Source organism: Anneissia japonica, unplaced genomic scaffold (assembly GCF_011630105.1).
Source record: "Anneissia japonica isolate Jap-2015-1 unplaced genomic scaffold, ASM1163010v1 scaffold287835_len3118868_cov185, whole genome shotgun sequence".
NCBI lineage: Eukaryota > Metazoa > Echinodermata > Crinoidea > Comatulida > Comatulidae > Anneissia > Anneissia japonica.
Window position 1 is genome coordinate 136,654 of NW_022737223.1, and position 17,658 is coordinate 154,311.

Below are 17,658 nucleotides of genomic sequence, written 5' to 3' on the forward strand. Positions count from 1 at the left end.
TATTATTATTATTATTATTATTATTACTGTATTATTATTATCGTGCTTATATTTGTTTTCAACTGATAAAAAATAATCTGATTTGGATTTTAAAATTTTACTCGTACATTTGTTTCTAAGTGAACGATATTTGTTAAAAGGTGTGCGGCCATGTTTATTTGATAGATATTTGATAGTTGTTTTACATGATCATGTGTGATCTATTTCATTTTATTTTGCTTAAGTATATAAAACTAATATAGTATATAATTGTTGATATTGTTTAATGGTTAATCCCATAAATAAGAAACACCATTCAATAAGTATCGAATGTGCTTTATATTTTTGTCATAAGAAAGTAGCTGCTCCAAGCTGAACATCCTCCACTCTGACGAGGAGTACTGGCGGCTTTTGCACCACTAAACGACACGATGAGGCAACAACAGAAGTTGTGAAATTTAGCATTGATTCATTTCATAGATTTCACGATAAACTGGTCTTAAAGAATGGCTGCCGTCAGGATCAGATAATGCTTGTGAATTTGTTAGAAATATTAAATACATAGCCTACATGTATTACTACTGATTGACATGTAATATAGGCTTAGCACTCGATTAGAGAAATACTGTAGTTTATATTTTACTGAGCACTTTAAAATCAGGGGTGGCGCCAGCGGAGGGCCCCCTGTCGGGGAGAAAAAGCACAACTCGTCGGGGTGAAGAAAAAATTATATGTATTTCCTGCATATTAGTAGACTATAAAATCGATTAAATAAGCCTTTGAAACCCCTACATTGTCAAAATTTTCAGGACCACTTTCGAAACCTTTTTATCGAAGCTCCACCGGCCACGCCCACTTTACTTTCGTCGGGGAAAACACCCCCCCCCCCGGGTCGGGCAAATCCTGGCGCCTTCCCTGTTTAAAATGTCAGTTATTACCCGGTCGGTTATTAACAAATACTCGATCGGCTTGGAGACTCTCGGCTCGGCTTCACGTTTCTAGGTTTTTCTTTTTATAGCACTTGAATAAATGTTTAAGATTAATGTAAAATAAATGATTATTGTTTTATTCATTTAAACATTTATACATTAAAAAAATCTCGTACCAGATCCTGCATGTAGACATTTTACAGTGCATAACATAGGCCTACATTATTAGGACAGTGAGCGCATTATCTTTGACAATTTTATTGCGAGGCCTGACAAATTTGGGAACGCTCAGATAATTTTGAACAGAATGTTCCAACTGCACTTATATATGGGAAAAAAAACTAATATGTGTGAAAAACACATATATATTTGTTTAGTTTTGGTTTTTTTTTCTCACTTCTAGGGGCATCTTTTTGAGTAAAAGTCCGCAGATACGTAATTTACCCTAATTCAAGAATGATGAATTCAAATCTGCCTGAATAACCGCTAATGTAGAGAACAGCAGCTAAGTAGTATAACAACCGTTAGTGTAGCACACTCCCCGCTAATGTAGAAACCCCAACAGCTTATACCTGTAGTAAAAAGAAAATCAACCCCAACTTGTAGAACGCTCAACAGCTAACGTAGCAACAGTGTACCTACTATTGCCAGCTAATGTAGAACATTACAATGTTACAATACATTGGCTGAAAAACATGCAAGGAACTAAAATCAGGTTGTCTGCACATCTGCACATTTAATGGGAAGTAAATTCAAATTGCTGTAATACCATCAAGTATTCATTTTCAAAACACAGAGCATCACATTTTGGGGCTTTTACATTGGTAGATGTGCAATTTACTATCAAATTAATACATAGGTTGTGGCTACTGTGGAAGATTACAACATGAGACCCAGAGAAAAAAGTTTGGGAAGCGGGCTAAAGAGTCAGATTCCGATTGTACTCTGCAAACGGTCCCACAAAGACCATTGCACATCGACAGGACAACTCTGGGGCTATATTGAGAAAAGCCAGGAGTAATGTAGGTTTACACACAAACACGAAAAACAATAAGTAGGACAGTACTTTGATCATTTTTATTGAATATTGTATGACAATTACAAAAATAAGTTTTTAATTCTATGAAGTTCCATCTCCATTGATTAACCTTGCAAAAAATCAGAACGGACAGGAGACTGCCTAATACAAGTTCACGTATGGGTGTGTCTTGGCAGAATGGCAGTCCAATGTTTTTAATTTTTGTCTTAGATTATGACACCATGATATTAATATGATCAACCTTGCTATAATTGCCATTGAAAGCTCATATATTTGTACAGTTTAGGATGAAATACTTACCAAAATAAAAAATTTAACCCAACAAAAACAATTTTAGGCACCCTGTTATTTATGTAAGCGCAACATGCAACTACGAATATTTACAAGTTCACATATACTTAAATAATAAGGCCACTAACAACATATTCCAGAATAAGGTGTAATCGTTATATAAGATTGAAATAATTGATATAATCATTGTATATTATTTATGACAAATGCATCTTGAATAATAATTTAAACAGCCAAATGATTGTCTTTTCAGCATGTTGACTGATACAGATGAGTACCGCACTCATGTTACAGGGTACGACTGAGGCTGCTACCAGTATTTTCAACACAACAACAAAGACCAAGAAAATTTTTGAACATTTTTTTTGAAGTTTGCAAGTGCCACTTGCCATCTAAATGTTACATAGACATACAATTGTGTACCTCAGCCCCACATATAATGTGGTTAAGGTCTCCAATCTGTAAACTTTCCTCCCTGGGTCCCCTCTATTTTGAATTTCTAGATGTTAAAAAAAAATAAAGAAAAAAATATTAAAGAATACAGTTAGACCTATTATTAGTCAACTTGTTTTGGTTTGTTTACTGAAAGTATGTCATCTAAACCCAGAGGGCAGTGTTTACACACAGTAAGATGAACATAATATTCAAAGCTGCCTTTGGTGTTTACATACAGTAAGAAGCATAACATAGGCTAATATCAAAACTGCCTTTGGAAAACTAGACTTCAAACCTGCTGTATTTGTACATATATATATAATTAGGATGTCTAAGTGACCTTATGATATATTTAAAAAAAACACCTTTTTAAATGAAAGGCAAATAGTTTTAGGCCAATTTTGGATCTTTCTGATCTTCATCATAACCACCCATTAGGCACATCACAAATATTTTTAACATAAAACTTGATTGTAGTGCAGAATTTTCCCCTGCATTGTTTATAAAAATGACATTTTACCTTTGCATTAGTGGCAGCACACGGTGCAATCACACTTAACAGAAAAAATCAAACAATTAAATTAAATACACCATAACAAAACTTTTAACACCTTAACTTACATAGAACAAAATTATACTGATGGTGTTGGTTTGCTGTAGGAAATAATAGCTGCATCATTTGTGATACAAAAATTGATAACCAAAAGCTAAAAAGTAAACAGCCAGAGAGAGCAACAAAACTAGTTTGTCATCAGTGGTAAGCATTTATACACACACACACGATAATAGTATCTGGATCTAGTGGTTTTCATACACACAAATTCCAAGTACTTATAAAAAACATATTTTTATATCTATCAACTAAGAAGACAAGATATGAAGGACGAATATTGAAACATTATCAATTTTAATCATGCCACATTATGCCTAATATTAGAAATATAAAAACAAGTTTATGTAACATAGTCATTAAACTAGATATTGACATGTTTAGCATTATTAATACTGAAAGGGGAAAGAAAGATAATTGATTTTTGATTGTTTACAAATACCCTCTTTCCTCCATCCATCCATCAGACAAGAACTTGCTCCTGTTAACAAATTAAACAAAAACATTATTTAAAATTAAAGTAAATAAAATAAATGACAGAAAATGCAATTCCCTATGTCACTGAAATTAATGTAACAAATTGTTACAGGTATATTAATACGACTATGAAGAATCAATTTACTGCTCATTCTGATTGAAACCGAGCACTTGTATTTGAAATCAGTCATCTTTTAATCAAGTAAATGAACCAAAACAAAAGCCGCAGCTGATAGTTGTTTAAAGCTCTGGATCCACAGTATAAAATTTTCTTCGACAGGAAACTGTTGTATGCCCAGATATAGTCATGATGTGCCTATATATGGTCATGATGTGATGTCATCATGACCATATTTAGGCATGTCACATGTTTTTGTCAAACAAAATTTGAGTCTGGGCGGGGCTTAACTTACATGTAGTTTCTGATAGAATCTGGCAATATAACGACACACCTCTCATCAGGTTTTAAATCCTTTGCGAAGTGTAAGGCACCAGCAAGGATGGATCCACTGCTACCACCTGCAAAATACAAAATAGGAAACATCATCATCATCACTGGCACTGTCCTGGTCATTATAAATAGATTAAATAATTTAAAGTAGAGAGGTGTTAACTATATCTAATGGTTGTACATGATTAGATTAAAGGCTGGCTTCGGAGGATAAAAAAATTGTTGAAATACTAATTTTTCTAAGACACGAAATGTGTGACGAAAAACTCAGGCACGGTCAATGAAATAGATATTTAAAAACTGGGGGAAAGTGGTGGTTACGCCCCTTTATACCTCCTCTTCCATTCAAAAATCAATAATACATTAACCGCTCCCTAGTTTTTCATCAAATATAAGGAACACCTATACCTCAAGGTCATTCATTCTTATTGTTCATTGGACAAAATTATAATTATGCTCATCAACAAATCGGTAGAAAAACGATTAATTTTGCTAAGCTACAAGGAGGCACTCTTCTCTGAAACTGGACTTTTATTCACTTACCTACAAGCAAGCCCTCTTCTCTGATTATCCGTCTTGCCATCTGGAATGATTCCTTGTCGTCACATTTATACCAAGCATCAATCACGTTCTGGTCGAGAGCAGTAGGAGTGAAGTCATGACCCATTCCTTCCACCTCGTGCTTCTTCCCTCGTAGAACATTCAAGGAATCGGGCAATGCCACAAGAGACCCCTCAGGATCAACACCAATTATCTATACAGAAAATTAACAAATGTTTTCTCAAATTAATAATTAATACAATAATAAAAAAAAAATAATAACAACATAACAATAAAATTAATAATGATAAACAGAAATGTGATCAAAGGACCTGTTTCTGCTGAGCGAAAATATATGTGTTTTTAAACAGTTATTTAAAAAACATGTTCCCTCCCTCCCCCAACAGAAACAAGCCAAAACACAAGAACACGGTTAGGAATACGTTAAAAAAAATATGTTTTAACACGCATTCGTTATAGGGTTGGTGTTCAGAAAACTAATATTTTGTGGTACACTTTTCAGCTGCAATGCAATACTGTGTTATTCATGACCTATAGGTGAAAAAAATTGACCTTTTCGTTGGTTCGATCGTTCGTTCGCGGGAAATTCGGAGAGAAGACGACAATGGTCGGTTTTGGGTGGTTGTGGATCTACAGGGCATGCCTGGCAGTGTACTGTATTGAAGGTGGGCAGGGCTCTTTGGGAAGGGTATTATAATCGTGTACATGTAGTATAGTTTATTTTTCATAGTGTACAGATTTGTTATCATACCTTGATATTGGGATCTTTTTCCTTCAGCTTTCTTCCAATACCTGTCAATGTTCCACCAGTTCCTGAGCCAGCAACAACCATTGACAGCTTACCTACATAAAACCAAATATAACATCACTTAAGGCAAAATAAAAAATTGCACTGCTCAAGCACATTGATATTTGGATATATGGTCGATTGCTATAAAAAAAACAAAAAAAAAAAACTATGCCCTATATAATAGCTATTTTTCAGGTCCTAATTTCCAGGTGACTTGTAACTCGCAGGAGACTCAGAAATGTAAAAAGACTCAGGTAGGTCGTAGTTCAATTTTATATTATAAAATAATGTGCTTGGTTCTTACCATTGCATTGGGCCCAAATTTCCTCAGCAGTGGAGTCATAATGCTCCAATGTGTTAGCTGAACTGGTGTACTGATCAAGAACGATGGAGTTTGGAATTTCATTGTTTAGTTTCCTAGCAACAGAGAAGTGCGAGTCCTCATCCTCAAATCCAGTGCCAGTGGTTTTTACAATCTCGGCACCGAGGCCGGTGATCATGTCGGCTTTCTCTTGACTCATGCGCTTTGGCATCACAATAACACATCGGTAGCCCTTTACAGCACACACCAATGCAACAGCGATACCTACAATGATTACAGAAGATTATCAGATTATCTGAATGCCAAAGTGAGAGAAACAGGCATGTACTGGAGCCAGTGTGGGCAAGTCCCTTTTAAAATGGATATCAAAGAAAATGTAAATGTACAAAATACTAAATATTTATATTTCTAAATGATAGTAAATATCTATATTGTGTAATCTTACACAATTTTCTATAAATATTTAGTATTTTTAACATGTAACCATTTTCAGCGGCAGTGCCACTGAGGCCATAAGTCCCTGTTGACCACAATTTGTCAGACAAGAAAAAGAAAACATCTCAGAACATAAAAAAACCTTTTTTTTTTAACTGGACCTAACCACATCTTCACCTCTACACCTAGTCTTATTGGACCCGCTGGTCCAAGATAGAAACTGTCAGACCCCTGTCAGACAGCATACCCCCCCCCCCACCGACCATCACTCCCAGGTAATCAATTAACTCCTGGGTAGAGACTAGAAATCAGTTGGCCCCATACTCAAACCCTCAATGATAGCACATCCACCTCCACCCCTACTGAAATCAATCTCTCTGGTAAAAAATGTGTACACACCAACCTGTATTTCCTGATGTTGGTTCAATGACAGTATAGCCTGGTTTCAGCTTTCCCTCTCTTTCTGCTTCTTCTATCATCCGAATTCCCATTCTATCCTTTACACTCCCTCCAAAGCTCAGATACTCACATTTTCCAACTGTATAACAAATGATAAATAATAAGTAGGAGCACAAAATACTTGTACGATGTCAGGAAAGACCAGTTTTCAAGCTGTGATTAATAAACCATTAGGTTACCATTTAAATAAAACCAGGTGTGAAATTATCAACAAAACTTAGAGAAAAACAATCCTGATTCTAAGCGTTAATAATACAATTTGCGATTCGTATAGTGCCTCCGTTGAACCAACCTTAGGCGCTTGACAAAAACGAAAGGAAACAGACAAGAAATTATACCCTGAACCTAGACTCACAGAACTCTTGAAACCTAAGCCGAACCAACACCGCAACATTTATCAGCAATTTAAGGCGTGAAGCCCTCCGATGCGAGCTTCGCTTCAATAATCAAATTGTCAAGTTTTTTTGTTATCAAGACTTGATGCCAGTTATTTGCCACAGCTCTGCTCTTCCTTAAGTACCAAACACACAAGTTTTTCTAAAACTTTGTTCGCATTGGATGATTCTGCTCCTGGTAACCAGCCTAATTATTATTCTTCGGCATTAGTTGCTTGACTTAAATAGTTGAACTTAATGCACAGATTTGGTAATTTGACCAAGAGGGAAATTATGATGGACAGATTTACGCGACGACTGTCAAAGGGGAAAGAGGCTAAACAAATTATTCGATGCTCATCGAATCTTAATAAGATCTAAGACGAAACATCATAAAGGGAAGTAAATACTTAACTGTTTTTTTCATAGTTGACTTTTTCATCAAACTTTCTTTTCAGCTTTTTAATTTTTCTATGCTTGCTGATCCCATCGGCCTTGTCAATCATGATCATTGCTTTTTAAATTTTGTTTGCTTTGCATGTTTAAATGTTTATTTGTTTAAATACATGCTTTTAATATTTTGTTTTTCTGCTTTTTCTGCATCATGCATTATATAATATTTAATCATTTTTACAGTACCTGTAAAAGTTTTTTTTTTCTTCCCCTCACCGCTTAATATAAACCTCAATCTTCCCAATCTCATCAACTAAACCAATGTATCTAATTATTTCTCAGCTAACAAACTCTCTGCCAACGTCAAAAACGAGCAATTAATCCCAATAGTAGAACACACTAAATTCTTTGGCATTAATATAGATTCCTGGCTATCATGGAAAACACACATTAAAGAAATTGAGAATAAAATCTCCAAAAATATGGGTATTATTTTTAGGCTGTCCTCTTTTATTCCTCCCAATATCCTTTGCATTCTTTATTGTAAATGAAATCTCATCCTCCCATATCCTAATTATTGCAACATAGATTGGTGTAACACTAACATTGAAAAAGTCTTTTCAAAAAGCAGAAAAAGGCAATTCGTCAGGTGCACCACCACGAGCCCACACTGATCCTTTGTTTAATTCCCTCAACTTATTAAAATCAAATGACATAAATAAATATCAGCAATGTAACTTTATTTACTCTTCTCTTTATACCACCCAATTATTTCCGTCCTAACTCCTATTATCATACCTATCGCACTAGAACGTTTCTTGACCTACATATTCTTCTCCCTAAAAAAACTTCCTTTTAACACAATATTAGATTTACCGGACCTAAACTTTAGTACAACTTACCTGAAAACATAAACAAAAACTGTATCAAAGAAAAGCTAAATTACTAAATCCTAATTGCACTGTTATTCATCTTTTCATTGATAGTGATCAGTTTTTGCCTTATTGTCCTATCTATGAATGTAACCCGTTTTTTGTTTTTTTTTTTGGTTTTTTTTCTGTTCTGTTTTGGGCATACCACCCAAAAGCCTTTGCATTTCAGGCTTTTGCCCTCTTCTTTATGTAATCGACTTTTAAATTACCTTATGTACTATTATAAAAAATGTATACTAGAAATGAAATGAAATGCAGGCTGCTCACACTGCATTTTTAAAAAAAATTCAAGTTGATCATGTGCATGTTTAGTTTGTACAATTAAAGTCCTATGTGAACGGAGCTTTAGATACTTTCCATAAAACAGGAATTTACACAAAAAAAACAAAAAAAACTTACGAATTTGGCAAGAAACGCCTTCTGATGCTGGAATCTTGTTGAGCTGTACCATTGGTGTATTGCCGACAGCCTCCAAGATGTTCGGCAAAATTGGAGGCAGGATAGATTTGTTTCTGATGACAAAAAAACAGACATGGTTAATAGTATTTCAAATGCTAGAAAGTTTAGCATGCTCAACTATAAAGGACAATTTATAGTACATCTTTGGCCAAACTATTCCAGATCTTTTGTCTACCTCTGTATGCATGTCTTCTTTGGAACAGCAGGTTTATTTTTCATGTTTGTGATCAGCTCTTAATTGGCCAAGCTGTTTCCATATACATGGGATATTCAAATCTCTTCTCTTTTTTTTCGAAATATTAGTTGTATTACAACAAAATCTGTTGGTTGAAACAGTACTGTTGTTGGTGTACACTGCTAGTTTTCAAAATTTTGAAGCATTTATGTTTGAAAGTGGCTCTCTTACAATATGCCATGACAATAATGCAAAAGTGCTGAATATACAAGTATTCATTAGCCAGGTATTCTATAAGACTAAGAAGTTATCATTTTTGTCTGTATTATTAATAATTAATATTACCAATATATAATTGAAGTGTGAGAAAACTTGATGATAGAAGGTTGTAAAGAGCCATTTCAAATCAATATTAATTTCTCAGATATAACTTTTTTTTTCTGAAATGTCACATGACACTTTAAACTGAAAAATTAAGATGTCAAACTTAAAACAAAATTTTCATACCAATATTAATCAGTGTAGACAACAGAAATGTAGCAAACCATACAGATAAGTGCATTAAGGGTATTTATTACCTGAGTTTCCATGGTGACAAAGGGAAGAGCTTCCAAATAGATGATGTAACAAATCAACATCTTGCCAATAACTTGGTTTAATAATTGGATTTACTGTAGTTTTCTATGAATACAAGATTTTGCTCTGATGTGAACAACCTATGATGTGAACAACCAATCCCACCCCCCACCACCTGCCGGCCATATTAACAATTTAATTTCTAAGAAAATTTTGAAAAAAATGACCACACCCCCATTGAATCCCCAAGTCAGAGAACTTATATAGAAATGTTCTCATTTTCCTGTTATAAAATTGAGTGGTGCGTCAGTAGTTTTCTGCATAGTAGAATAGCTGTATGCTATTATTTAAGAAAAAGTAACTGAATTTTGATGAATTCACAGATTGACGGTTGACTCCATCAGTCATTCACTCGGTATTCTTGTTTTACCGGTGCCACGACATTGAGAATTTCTGCATAAGCTGTAGTTTTTGCTTTTGTTCTTTGCACATGTAATATACCAAGAAAGAAAATGCCTAGGGCCTAGATTACAATGTGGAACACATTTATCTATTAGCACCAATAAGCCTGTCTCTTATACACATCTAGATGTGTATAAGAGACAGAGCCCACACTGATCCTTTATTGGCTCAAGAGGTAAACACAAATTTTGATGTTGTACAATTTATTTTTCAAAGACACAAAAAGGATTTTTGACGAAAAACTCAGGAACAAAGTTATGGATTTTTGAACATTCAAAAACTAGAGGAAAAGGGTGATTTTACGTCTAAATCCACATTTACAACACGAAAACGACATGATACAGATGCACGCGATGTTGACGAATAAAAACTACACGATGATATGTCGTTGTCTTGTCATAATCGTGTCTGCTGTAAATGCGGCTTAATACACCCTTTTTTCCTAGTTTTCACCCTTTTTGCATCTTATAAATATAACTTGTACAACATATAATCTTTTTCCCTCTGAGGCCTGTATTTATTAAGGGAGAATGCATTATCTCTTTATAAAAATAATAATTAATGCCTTGAAAATCTGGGGAAAAAAAAAGGTTTTTAAAAAATAATAGGCCTTACTGTATGTCAATTGTTAGTCGCGTCAACGCATCATGTCAACAAGGCATCTATGCAGTTTATAATTACAGTAATTACCATACTCATTGGATATAACACCGGTACTCAGATCATCGACAAAGAACTGACATTTAAATCTACTGTCCAGGTACCAAACATATACTCTTGGGTTGGAATAGACAACCAAAGTACCTTGCCAAAGGGCATAAGAGAAATACACAGCATGAGGTTGAACCCCTGACCTCCATTTTCCGATGCAACTTGATAAAATCATGATAAATTTTGCGACACCAAATGTGACTTCAGGTGGACCCTGGATCAAAGACTGAGTTGCAACACCAATGAAACTTCCTTGTGATGAAAACAGAAAACTGTACTGCAAGCAAACAATGGAAGAGCTGCGGAATCATTACCCCTATACAGGGTAAGGGTTTTCTTTTTCTGCATGGGTTTTACTTTTCCAGTAGAAAACAATAGAAAAAATAATGAAATTGCGTCTGTTTTGTCTGTAAGTTCCCAAGTGAAACTAGATACAGTAGCAGCACAGTATGTTCTAGAACTTTTTTTATACATTATGGTGTGCGTGTCACTGTATCATTTCCTTTAGGCTCAAATGAGTCAGCAAAGTTGGCGAATATATCAGACAGGAATCAGTAAAATCAGTGACTCCTAGGACAGAACTAGGTATATACGACTAAGAATTATAGTAATTGTTATAAAAATTTCAATAAGAGTGGACCCTAGAGTAGTTTAGAGCAGTGAAAATGGCCGAGCGGTTAAGGCATGGGCACCGTGATCATAGCCAATAATATCGGCACCGGTTCGTGGCCGGCTCGCTCCTATAGTTGTGGAGCAAGTCTTCTCGGATAAGGACTATAAACCGTAGGCCCAGTGTACACAAATGCTCATGTGCACTTTAAAGAACCCCAGTACATCTTTCGAGATGAGTAGGTTACCCCGGTGTACTGGTTCACTCGGCCCTGTCATGGACAGATGAAAGTACGGCGGTTTACTGGCTGCAGAGGTCATAAAGTGACCCTCAGAGGAGGAGAAAGTTATTGAAAAGTACAACATCTAGTCCCGAGCGCATAGAGACCTTGTTATTTGCTGCGCTATATAAATCCATCTATTATTATTATTATTAGTTATGTACAGTTAAGAAACATAGAAACATTCTTCAAATGTCTACATGTAGGTCAACTTCATAGTTTCAGAGGTTAATGTCAAATTCACACATTATTCCTATTCTCAATTGAACTATAAAATCTCCCCACATAAACATTATTTCACATGATCAATGAAACACTAAGAAATTTTTATTCTTTAAAGGCCTCTAATAAAATGTTCTAATATAACGAAACTTTTTAGTTCCCATTTCACTAAAAAAAAAAAAAAAGGAAAAAAAACAATGAAAATTGATAAAAATACACAATAAACAATATTTGTTTAAAATAATGCAAACATATTCTAAAAAGATATTATAATTGAAAAAAAGAACTGTAAAAATGCAAAAAATGGGTATGTTGGACAGCTTAACAGATGCCAGTCTTGTATACAAAATTGTACATAATAATCTGGGTTTTTTTTGGTGTTAAATTGATTTATCTGTGAAGAGTGAAGGTAGGCTATGCGTCCTGTGTCTCTATGGCAATATTATTAGTAGTTTGTGTCATTCTATTTACCATTCAAAAAACATAACTCAAATTTTGTACCTGCGTACAAAAAGACAAAAAATGGTATGCAATATTTACATATTATTGGCTAGATTTTTTTCTTTCAAGCCTCTTGTTGTAGTGTAGTTAGGATTTTAAATGTATAAAAACAATCATACTTGTAAATAAACTCAGCTCAGACACATTACTCAAACACATGACTCCAACATTCAACCAAAATCTTATATAGAGGGCAGTATTGCAGAGTGCCAACACAACAATTTTCTCAATCGTTAATACAGTAGCAGAATTACACAATTATATCTTGAATTTTCTGATGCTGTACTATTTACATTAATATTCTGAATTCATTCATAATTCAAACTTAATTGTAGTGAAAATAATATGGTCTTTTTGAAACTAAAACCAATTACTTTTAAATCAGGAAAAAAGAAGTTAATACTAACTACCGTACTAAAAAAGAATAATAATTCTATAAAGAATCTCTTTAATCTGTGCCTTTTTTCGTCTAATCTCGGTTTAAATAAAAATAAAGGCAATACCATTCATAATTTTTAAAAGGTAGAATTTCATTTATATTTCTAGAACGACATTGTTAAACATGCTAATAAAATATTAAATGATTGTCTAAACACTTAATACAATTCATATATACAATCTTTTCAAAATTAAATAGTTTAGTGAATGTTCTTGGTCTTAATAAAAGTTTTGAACCCCTAACTGGCGTAAAACGAACATGGTTTAATGACGAATGGGCTGGATTCCTCCAAGTGGCTTGTGATCCCAGACAGAGTTATTCAACGATGGGATGAAAATGTAAGTTTATGGCATCGCTTTCGATCAGGGAGTTTGATTTAAAGAATGAGAGTTGAATGTATTGGTCTGACAGATAGCAACATTTTTTTTAAATTCATGTAAACTTCATGAAGTGACTAAAGAATTAGTTCACCGCATTAGCTTAAAAAAAACTGGTGGTATTTTTGTTATTTACAGTTTTAAATTTTAAGTCTACCACATCTTAACTGTGTACACCCCTTTTTAAGAAAATGTAGCAGTCTACATTTTCAAGGGTTCTTTTATATGTCAGCATTCCAATGGAAATTTCCATACTCAACCTTGGCTAGGCCTATATAATGATCTAAAAAAAACCGTAGCTAGTTTCCATATTTTATTTTATATTTATATACCTTCACTTCAATACCTGACAGACTTGACTAATCCAAGAAAAAAAATGAAATAAAAAAAAATATTTTGACTTTTAGACACGGATGACCAATTAATAGCTTATCCATTGTTTACGGTCCGAAGAAGGTCACGACACAGTACAGTAATTTTCCATCATTCAGCCGATTGCATGTGTTGGGAGATGTGACGGGTTTGTTGTAATACATTGTTTATCGGTCCCCCACCCCTTAATACAATCAATCGAATACATACTGAAACAATCATAATATATTTAGGCCTATACAAATATAGTATTATCAAAACCAAGTCGCCCGCTCATACAAACAAAGTAATCTAATAATATCTAGAGTACCACTACACCACAACCAAACACCACCAATTAGTACTTACTCTCTACCCGTTTCCCCTGCTTAGATCACTCTCCATGGTCTTCAGTAAAATCTGCTTACACACAATTAAACTCTTAATTAATTTAGTTAAATTAAGTTATATTCATAGTTTGCAGTGGACTTTTCCTCAGTTCTGTCTTTCCCGTGCTCACTTCTGCTACTTCCATTACAACCATACTTATCGATCGAGACGGCTGCGGTTGCATCCTAAATGTAACCACATAAAGTTAATTAAAATTTTCAAATGTACTTACCTAAGGTTATTTAATATAGCTGTCGATTTCTTGACACAACGATTCATATTTACAATATAATTTCACACAAATATATTCATATATTGTTTTCCTATCCGCTAATTTGTTTAAGCCTCTGGTCTCAGTTTTGCCTAAGCAACACGCGTGTGCAGAAAGGCCGAAAATTTATCTTTAGTACTAGGCGTCTTCATCGACGTGTCACGTAGAAGGCGCCGCGTCGTGCTACGTTTGGTCGAGATACATTTTACGTCAGTGATGTCATAGGGATCATGATAATGGAGCTTTCCTATTGGTTGGTTAAAATGAACAATGAGATATCGAGGGTAGTCATAATATCAGCGAAGGAAATTAGTTTTTAAAAGGCCTATATTTTCGTTTATAATGAAAAACAAAAAGCCAATAAGTGCACACCTAATTATTTTTCCATTAAATTGGTCGAATGACCTAACGTAGGTCTACTAAAGTAAAGTATTTTATTATTTAAGACAATACTTTAATTGTTGTTAGGCATGTCTCTAAGGCCTTATATTTTACTTCCCAGTTGAATCGCAATGATTTGATTAGCAATGCCATTTTGTCCCTCTCTCACTTTTCTAAAAAGGAATATCAACAATTGGTTTAGGACTCAGAAAGATAGGCCGAAGAAAATAGTCTAAAATAAGAAATGATAAGAAATACCATTACTTATCATGATGAAGTAGAAACAGACCAGCACGTTGTTATATACTGTAGGACGACTTAGGTCTTTTTGGAATAGGGCCTACTGAACAATTAATTTGTCTCATTCGTGAAATATAGTGTCCAAGATGCTAGGCCTACCTCGTCCAAATTTTTAAGACAACCCGAAAAGACTAATCAAAATCATGGAAGACTACCAACTCCGATACGGCGCTAATTCGAATGCGACGAAAAGAAAAATGCAACCAAACAAGCCTATCACGGCACCCAGTACTAATTAATCGTTGGATGATATTTAGAAAGTAAATTATTTACTTGACTTGTATTATAGGTCTATTAAGAAACATGCTTCTTTGCTCGGATGCTCCAACATTCCATCCATAGTCCTTACCGTTACATTACTTCAATTCTCTGCTCAGTAATTTTGTTCAATGTTTATGTACTATAGGCCCAATGTTTGCAAAATAAATAGTTTTTATATAGGACTATTGATAGTACTGTAGCTTGTTACCGTACTCTTTAACACTCCACTTGGCTGAAGCATGTCTTGAGGACATTTTTCTGGAAATTAAATGTGACTGAATTAAATTGAATTTATACCATTGAAATTCTGACAGCAAACGTAAGGAAATGTTCGTAGTAAACATCTGTAGGCCTCATGTTGTTGAGCGTGGTTTGCAACACTGGCAGGCCCGTAGGCGGAAGGGGGGGGGGTGCAGAGGGTGCGGACGCACCCCCCTCCCAATTCCAAAAGGTCCACTTTTTAAAACCTATGATTTCACAAAATCGTTTCTAATTATCATAAAATGCTTTAGCGTGCATTGCATTATATATTTGCTAGCTTATCTAACCACTGATTTTTAATAATGTGGTAGAAATTTGTTAGAAATTGATCGTCTCCGGTGATTGCAGATTGATCTATAATATGAAGAATGTTATCTATAGGCCTGCAGATGTACAGGACATAATAACGCTACTTTTTCAGGTCCCAAAAACACCCAAATTAATGAAAATTTATATTCATGAGTTATGTGTTTGAGAAATCTATTGTAAGACCTTCAAAATGCTACTTTGTCGCTTTTCACAAACCCCCTCCAGGCCTCTGCCCCCTGGACCACCAAATTTCAAAAAGTCTACTTTTTTAAAAACCTACCGGTATTATTTCACTAAAATCGTTCCTAATTATCGCGAAATGCTATAGTATGGATTACATTTTACGCTCTTTACCCGTTGATTTATAATAATGTGCTACGAAATCTGCTATCAGTGATTGCAGATTGATCCATGTCATCTGTAGGCCTACAAAATGTAAAGAACATGAAAAATTCCAATTTCACAGTGGTGGATTCAAGAGGGGAGATCCCCCTAAAATTATAAAAGAAATGGAGAAAAAAGAAAAATCATAATTAAAGTTTGTCTGAGAGTGCCATTTCCGGCCATTTTGAGGTGGGCCATAATCATAAATTTTCTTACCTCAGCCCCAACCATGGTGGGGCCGAGGTGGTATTGACCATCTGTCTGTGCAAGTTCCTCCCTTCACCCCACACTTTATATCTCCTGCTTTACTGTAAATTCCTAGACAATACTCAAATGAATGAAAAATTAAATAGGATATTACAAATTATGGATTTTAGAAATCCATTAATAAAAGCCCTCAAAATGCTAGTGAGAGCTTCCAGAAGATTCGCCACACCCTCGCGGGGATCCATAGGCAGTCGCCCATCGTAAGGTCCTCTTCGGTTGCAAAACGCATCTCCCCATCGAAAATCCTGCCTACGGGCCTGACTGGCCGGCCATGCTTTCAGCGCAAAAAAAAAAAAAACCCAATTAACGACATGGTTAAGATTGGCTACTTTTTGTGATTCCTATATTTGCTGTTCCGCGAATGTAGGCCTACACAAGAGTGCAAATCTGATGCTTTCCCTGCCGGTTTCGAATTCTCAACGATGTTGACCAATATCAAGGGGTACAGCAGAAGGCCCGGTTTCAAATTATGCCCCTTGTAGAGACATCTAGGAAGAAAGAAGACACTCTGTGACCAATGGACAAGCATGGTCCGGGTTATAGGAAAAAAGTAGATATATGTCACACTGACCACCAATTACCAAAAAAGGTACTGAGACAGGCATTTTTTAAATGTAGGCAGACAAAGACATTTGAATATCAGAGCACAAAGTTGTGTTTGTTTACTGTATTTCCCACACACAATAAAATGAGAAAAAAAACTTAAAAAGCTAAAATAATATAACCAAAATAAAATAAGGTTTCTACACTGTTTCTACGTTTAATCATATTGAATACTCAGTGCGATCCCGAAACTTGCGGAATCACGAGAAAAAACCGCGAGTGATTCGAACCCACGACCTCCACATAACAAGTCTGGTGTCCAGATAGACCACCCAGCTTAGTGAGTTTAGTGAGTGTTGAATCAAATCCTCAAGTTAGCAGCGGGTACAATTTCGATGTGTTTGCATCAGGAATGATGTTGTACCCACCTGACGCGAATACTCACGATACGTTTCCAACACAGGTAATTCGGGTGGGAATCGAACCTACGACCTCCAGATAATTAACTAGCCAGGTGTTATAACCACTGGCCATCGAGTCTGTGGTTTGTGATCTGTGTTGAAAAAATATCTAGCTTTAATGCATAAACTTTGTTGTTTTATTAATACTTTTTAATTAAGTTCTATTTCAAAAGTTCTAAACAAAAAGAAT

General features: G+C 35.0%; 1 protein-coding gene across 1 annotated transcript; it reads right to left on the bottom strand.

The window, feature by feature from the left end:
• Positions 1-1,963: 1,963 nt before the first annotated feature.
• LOC117117197 (cystathionine beta-synthase-like) lies at positions 1,964-9,817 on the bottom strand. The gene is made up of 7 exons (XM_033261424.1): positions 8,877-9,817; positions 6,723-6,857; positions 5,867-6,148; positions 5,524-5,615; positions 4,755-4,965; positions 4,174-4,279; positions 1,964-3,764 (listed from the first exon to the last, which is right to left on the bottom strand). Exons 1-7 carry the CDS (start codon positions 8,926-8,928, stop codon positions 3,716-3,718), a joined length of 927 nt encoding a protein of 308 aa, XP_033117315.1. The 5' UTR covers positions 8,929-9,817; the 3' UTR covers positions 1,964-3,715.
• Positions 9,818-17,658: the final 7,841 nt, after the last annotated feature.